General features: G+C 42.5%; 1 protein-coding gene across 1 annotated transcript; it reads left to right on the top strand.

The window, feature by feature from the left end:
- On the top strand, nt 1,105–3,902 carry LOC107611122 (protein FAR1-RELATED SEQUENCE 5-like). The gene is made up of 4 exons (XM_016313086.2): nt 1,105–3,015; nt 3,127–3,219; nt 3,477–3,764; nt 3,873–3,902. The coding sequence occupies exons 1-4, from the start codon at nt 1,105–1,107 to the stop codon at nt 3,900–3,902; spliced, it is 2,322 nt and encodes a 773-aa protein (XP_016168572.2).

Genomic DNA, 7,656 nt, shown 5'->3' on the forward strand with positions numbered 1-7,656 from the left:
TCTTTTTGCTTTTCATTAATTAGTTTAGGAGTTTCATTGTATAAAAAACTGTAAATGCACATATGCAATGAGGAATTTCAATCAAAGAGAGTAGGTTATTAATCAAGGAGAGTAGGTAATGATACACTTCTCTAACTTGTGCCTCAGTCTTCTTTTTCTTTCTCTTTTACAACCTAGAATAACTGTCTTCAATAATGAGCTCTCAACTCACTACTTCATCCATTATAGAGGAACTTGAGGTCATTTTAAGGCTTTTACTATAGTGTAGTGAATGAGTCGATGAATGAGTCGATTCTGTGTTGCTGGTCATGTGTACGAGAGAAGTTTTTTTTTCTTTCGTGTAGTGAATGAGTCGATGAATTCGCTAGTCATATGGTGGGTAAGTTAGTTAGTTATAATGTTGGCAGTGAATAATGTCGTATTTAAGTATAACGAGTTGCTGAATTGTATGTTAAACGGGTTTCGGAGCAGTGGTCATGCATTATTTTAGACGGGGAATATTGCCTGGATATGGATATTTGTGGCTAATTTTATAGATGTGTACCTGGTGCAATTATGAAGTACTTTTCTCTGGTTTGAATGTGCTTAGGATAGAACGTTGGCCAGCCGTGTCCGATGGATTTCAGGCGCATGTTCAACAATGAGGGTGAAGAGTCAGATGGGGGTAGCTCGGAGGATCGCTGGGCACAATATTGTAGGAGCGACGATGATTATGATGACGAGGAGAGCCTTGAGGCCCGACGGGAGCCCGAAGCAGGAAAGAGGTGTGAAGCGGATGCCGTTTATGGTGAGGGGGCTTTTGGTGCTAATGATGTGGAAGGTGGAGGTCCCAGCCGACAAGTCGCCACGGAAGACTTCTTGGGTAGAGAGTTTGGTACGGAGGAGGATGCCTATGATGCCTACAAGGAATTCGCCAGATTCAGGGGTTTTGGCGTTCGGAAGGGAGATGTCGGTCGTGTCAATGGGATTTTGATAAGGAGAGACTTTTTTTGCCATCGACAAGGTACTAGACATCGTAAGCACTATGATCGACCTGAGCGAGTAAGAGAGGAAAGGCCTGAGAGTTGAACAGACTGTAAGGCCAAACTGAAGATTTACTACGATATGCAAAAGAGCGTGTGGAAGGTAAGAACCATCATTGACGAACACAACCACAAGCTTGCCCCAGCGATTTTTACAAATCTCCTTCCTAGTCATCGAAAGATTAGCGAAGGCGACAAGGCACAAGTGGATAGTTTCAAGCAGTTTGGGATCCCAACCTCGAAAATAATGGCTTACATGGCAGGGCAATCTGGTGGGTATAGTATGCTTCGGTTTACAAAACGGGATTTGTACAATTATGTTCACGGACAGCGGCTTGCGCGAATATCGGATGGGGATGCAGCAGCCACTATCGGTTACTTAGAGGGTAAGGCGAACGCGGACATGATGACCTCGGCACGCTACACACGGACCCCGGATAATCGACTGGGTAGCCTATTTTGGGCTGATGGGGAGATGATGGCGGACTATCAGCTATTCGGTGATGTTTTGGCCTTTGATTTTACGTATCGTGCTAACAAGTACAGGAAGCCGCTGGTGGTATTCTCTGGGTCAAATCACTGCAAACAAACATCCATTTTTGGGTTCGCGTTGCTTGAGGATGAAGAGGTTCGTACTTACCGGTGGGTGTTATTGAACCTGCTGGATGTGATGGGACATAAGAAGCCTTGTGTAGTAGTCACGGATGGGGACAAGGCGATGCGAGCTGCGATTACAGAGGTGATCCCGACCGCGAAACATAGGTTGTGCAGTTGGCACCTTGAGAAGAATTGCGTCCAGAGGGTTAAGGAGACAGAATTCCGCAAGGTTTTTCAGAAGGCGCTGTATGCCAACTTGGATATCAATGAGTTTGAGGAGTATTGGAAGACGGCGGTTGAGTCGCTTGGCTTACAAGATAACATCTGGGTTCAGAGCACATACGATAGTAGAGAAAGCTGGGCAATGGCCTACCTGAGGGGCACATTCTGTGCGGGATACAGGACTACCTCAAGATGTGAAGGGATCAATGCTTTCATTAAGGGTTTTCTTAGATCAACTGATAGCATTTTGGAACTTGTACACAGTTTAGATCGAGTTGTAAAAGACTATCAGAATAATGAAGTAACAGCCCAATTCTATTCCACCTATTATACTCCTGTGCTAACGACCGGACTTGATTCGATCGAGCTGTTTGCTTCGAAGGTGTATACACGAGCGGTTTTCAGAGAAGTGAAGAAACAAATAAAGGGTGTGGCAACGCTATTGTTTCGGGGCAGGGACAGCATTAGCACGACGTGTGTGTACAAGTTTTCAAAGATGGGGAAACCTAATAGGACATACAAGGTGTTGTATGATCCGAACGAGGAAATGATTGAGTGTGAATGTTCAATGTGGAACAGTGAGGGGATTCCCTGTAGTCATATATTCTGTGTGATGAAGTATGAGGGCTTGGAAAAAATACCGGGCGGTCTTATTTTGAGCAGATGGTGCAAGGATGCAAAGGATTGGAGATCGAAACCCCCCGAAAGTACAGAGGGCCATCAAGGACGCTTGCTTAGATATGGGGCCCTTTGCGGGGCAATGAGTGTGGTAGCAAAACTCGGGGCAGAAGATGCAAATGAGTTTGTTGTTGCTAGAAACGGGATTGCACGTCTCGCAGAAGAATTGCAACGACGAGCATACAACAAGCTAGGAGGCCCCCCGGGTTTATCGTCGCTATCTGGGCTGAAGGACCCGGTGGTGTCGAAGACTAAGGGTGCTCCGAGGAAGGGGAAGGAGATGCATCCCGGAAGCGAGGGTGACGTGCTGATGAAGCGACGACGTTGCACGACGTGCGGCGTACCTGGTCATACGAAGAGGACTTGCACGAGCCAGCGGGATCATGGTGTTGCTGGCACTGACGGTTGCACGGTCCACAGTTCCGCGGAGCGTTCCTCGGCGAAACCAAGTGCCCCGTATGGAGCTGGGCGGACGCAAGATGCCGACAACGACGAGGTAAGGGTACCGACCCATCCAACTTTAGATTAAATGATGGTACTGTTTATAGAATTAAAGAAATACGCACGTGATTAACATGAATCCATTCAAATCATCTGGGAAAAGCAGAATGCATCGGCTGCGGAGCACATTTCTTTAGTAGTGAGGAGAATACCTGATATGAGTAGTGAAGTAGTTATTTCCGTCTCACCATTTGTGCTGGTGACACAAGAGACATGGGAGATGTGATGGGTAGCTATAATGGGTTGTGAGTTATTCCTGTAAGGTGTTATGTGTAGATCAGGTATGGTTGGCTTCTTTGTTTTCCATTTTTTGACTCATGAATTTAGCAATGGGTGGTCAACATGACAGGAACGAGGGAGAAATAGAGTCAAATAGGGTATTGCATGCATACGTAGGTAAATAGCAATGGTTGGGTTGCGATCAGGTTTTTAACAACTTCTAGTTGTACTCGGCAGGGCATTCACTCGGAGAACGGCGACAACACCCAGAATGTTCCAGATCGTGCTGTAACGACCTCAACTCAGTCAATGCATGTGTGTAGTCATGCGTATCGCAGCCCCCACATGGGTGTCGGCGGTGGGGGTTCCAACATCTTTCTCGGGGGGCAACACATCGAACAGTTTTTTTCTTCACAAGGTTACTCCGGTCACGTAGGGGGGTCTCACGGAGTACCAGCCAGCTCAGGCGCGTTTAACCCCACAAGGCCCACCAATGAAGACTTGTTTGAGCAGTGGGTAACCCAGGTATGGTTGGAAGCGTGCAGTTTGCTTTATGTTAAATAAGGTAAAATTTGTGTATTCAGTTCCGACGGTTCTTGGTTTTTTATGTTTCTTGTATGTCCCCGTGTACAGAATGCCTTGGGAAGACGGGGTGCAGCATGAGACAAGGGTTAGTACCATTTGCCTCTGCTCATGCTTGTTTCGTTGTTAATTTCTTTAATTCAGTTGATAATTGCTTTATAGTTAGTAGATTATTACTCAATAAGGTGATTGCTGCTGGTTAATAATGTAATGTATATTCGATTCATTGAGTCCTCTAGTATGGAAAAAATTATTCAAAAGAAGCCATCTGGCGGTAATTAATCTTCTCATTTTCGTGATCACTCAACAAATGCCCCAAAACTACACGTTCGATATTAAGATGAACTTGAATTGTAAAACCGAAGTGCACATTTGTTTCTGCCTGTAGATGAGTTCTATGAGTCAACAATGCATTGCGATTTTACAATTTTTCCTGTAACCGTATGGCAAAGTAGAATGAAATCAGGCGAATGAAGAAATGGTCCTGGAGATTTGCTTTGGCTTTTGTTTATGTTCTCTTGTTAGTTGCATTGCTGCTTCTATTCATTTAGTTTAAATTCTTTCTGTTCTGCCGTTGGTTGCATTGGGCGGTCTTTATAGTTTATTGCATAGGAATTAGCACAAAATGTTACTATGTGAGACATATAAGCCTGCGATGGTATAGTCGAATTTGATTCTCCTTTGGTCAAACGAGACTTTGATGGGTTAACATTATAAGGTATTGTCACTTTATTAAGTTTGTTTCATGGAAATAAGTGATGTCGTGACTGTTTTGGTAGCCTATGGATCCTTGTTTCTTTGTCTAGCTAGTCGCGTTTAGATTACAGTCGATTCTCCCCACCGATTGGAGTAACATCAAGTTGCGATAACTGTTAAGCATTACTTCTGTTGCACTTTTCCGTCCTATATTCATTGTCCTTTGTCCTTTTTAATCTTATTTTCTACTGTCTGTGATGCAGAGTGCCACGTATAGAAGACTATGTTTTAGTGGTGTACCTTGCCTTACATGCAGATAACTTGGAACTAGTTTGGAGTGCATTTTGTGGCTTAATTTGTACTTGCAACTTGTCATGGGATAGCTCTTAGGTAGTGCAGTGGTTTTGTTATACTATTAATTTCCTTCTTAACTCATGCAAGGTTGTAATCCATGGTGGGGTTGTCCTCCATGATTTTTGTGCTCATCTCTTTGTAATGAATGGGATTCATTTGGGAATTATACAGTGTGCGCGGATGAATACTTTAGAGGAGAAGTAAGAAATATATTTAACCTGAAAATACCTCCAAATTAAAGTTTCCCCTTTATTTCAGTTAAAAAGTTAAGACGGAGGTCGAGAGAACCGAACCGGTCGATGACCTGGGAGAGGAACTGGTTCAACGGTTTAGAGGTTCAACCGACTCCAACAGACATTCAATCAGGGTTAATTAATTATAGATTAAAAATATTAAAAATTCAACGTGTATGCTTTTAAATATTAAAATTCAATTATTTATACCTTGATAGAAACTTAAAATTTTTCAATTTCACATAACAAATTATTCATTAAAAGTATACTGTTAATAAGTGTTTCAACATATGATCGTATTACATGTTATTCACTTTTTATTAGAAAGTTAAATTAGCAATGACTTTTATGTTACGACCAGTCTTCTTTGTCTATTAAGTCAAAAATTAACCTGACTATTGTGTTATGGTGAATGTATAAAGTGTGAGGCATACATGTTGACCAAAATTAATTGATTATGTCAAAGTATCAAAACCATGGGAGAAAAGAGACATATTTTTAGTAACACAGGTGTGGACTTTGTTTCGTAAGAATAATGCTATTCTGTGGTTGGCCAGGTTTTTTTTTTTTATTTCACCAAATTGCATCTGATAAGTCAAAGTAATATTTTAAAAGATTTATTGCAACAAAACCTAACGGGTCAATAGCCTGCTCATGCCCAAAAGACTTTTAGGATGTCCGCTTCTAAACACGGTGGAAAGAAGAAGGATTTCTTATTTTTTATTTGAATAATTAATGAGTTGGGTTGAAGACTCATTTATTGCTGGACCTCATTCGCGGTGAGTACATCACAGATTATTCCAAAGGGAGTCCTACGCATGTAAAGGTCTTCCCTTTCCTTGAAACTAAGCCCGGAACGTAGATCGAAGTACCTCGACAACAACATGGAGTCAGGGAGGCATCGTTTTTATGGTGTCCGCAGGGGTCGAGTTCCTGGGATTTACATGAATTGGGAGGATTGTAAGCAGCAGGTGAATGGGTTCAGGGACTGTGAGTTCAAGGGGTTCCCCAACGTTGACGACGCAGTGAGTTGGCTCCGTGCCGGGGGGAACGATTCAACGCCGAAAGGTAGGTTCGACTCCTTGGGTATACTTTGGTTAAGCTAGTGATGTTCATTTTGTTTGGTCGCATTGCAGGCAAGGCACTTACAGGAGATACATGGGGGGCAGATTTCGTTATAACTGAAGACATGGAGGTGTATCTCATCCGAGTTTGTTCACAGTTACGTCTTGACTACCCGGTCTTCACCCGACGTGAGTCTTACACCCAAAATGGGGCGCAATTGCATGGTTTTTGGGTGGTTCTTCAGTCTGCGCAACATGGGGTAAATTGGGTGGTAGATGGATTGTTCTCTGAGGACGAAGCCGAAGCAAGGCAGGATGCTACGTTTCAGATGCTAGAGAAGGTGTTGACGATGACTGGGAGGGAGATTTGTGATTACAACTTCAGAAAGGTTGCTGCTTTGCAGAGGCGCGTTGAGGATCTAGAAAGACAGGTTTCGACCCCTCCGTACCACCAAATTCGCGAGCTTCAGAATGAGAACCAAATGATGCGGAATGAGCTGGAGATGTTTCACAAGATGTTTGATGATTAACTCTTGGAGGTAGTTTAGGCTAGTTGACCATGGGTTGGTTTTTGTTGGTTTGGTTCATGTTCTAACCTGTGTTTGATTTGCCTTCATTGAAGTTGTTTGTTGTTTGATTTTGATGGTGGTTGTCTTGGTTAGCTCATGTCTGAATTTTACTTATCACTTTGTAAGCGTTGCCTTTGTTACAAGTCAATATTAACGCGGATATAGTATTTTCATGATTTCCATAACTCTTATATATCAAATTGAATTATTTTGGATGACTCCAATTGTCTGGTCGATTGAGTTATGAATTGGTTAAGGTGGCTGGAAATTATGATTCCTAATTGACGATGTGAAGTTCGGTTTAAATTGTGATTTACTGGAACAAGTTTGATGTTGCTAGTAATGAGTTAAGATTTGGAAATTCTGTGAAAAGGGTTACCGAAATAATTTCGACATTATGAGTCACTATCACAGAGCACATTTTGTTCTCTTTTCCATGCCTTTAGTTAGATATTACCCTGAATGGCCTCAAGGTTGAAAGTAAACTGGCGGGTTTAGTTTAAACAATTGAGTAGGGCCTTCTAAAGGTCTTAGTGGGTCGACATTTTACTATAGGGCTACAACTATAAGTTCCTTCCACGCTTTCCATGTTTTGAAGCTGCACCTTTAAGAACCAACTAAGTTTTCTCCTATGAATTTAAAATTGCTTTGGGATTTACCAAGTTGACTCTGACATCGCAGCCGGGTATTATAAACTGTCTTTCAAGAAACCCAAAACATTAAAGGAATACGGTTCATGTCACATTAGAAGGCGATAAGACTAAATCAACGCCATACATTTTTCCTTCCAAGGCCCCGCTGTACTTCAAAATGGCATCCGTCCAGCAAAGATGCAAGATAAAGGTTTAACAATCTAGCTGATCATAGCACGCCGAAGGGCAAATCAAAAAAATCATTTAGCCCAACGGAAAGGGAACAC

The sequence above is a fragment of the Arachis ipaensis genome, chromosome B01 (genome assembly GCF_000816755.2).
Source record: "Arachis ipaensis cultivar K30076 chromosome B01, Araip1.1, whole genome shotgun sequence".
Classification (NCBI taxonomy): Eukaryota; Viridiplantae; Streptophyta; class Magnoliopsida; order Fabales; family Fabaceae; genus Arachis; species Arachis ipaensis.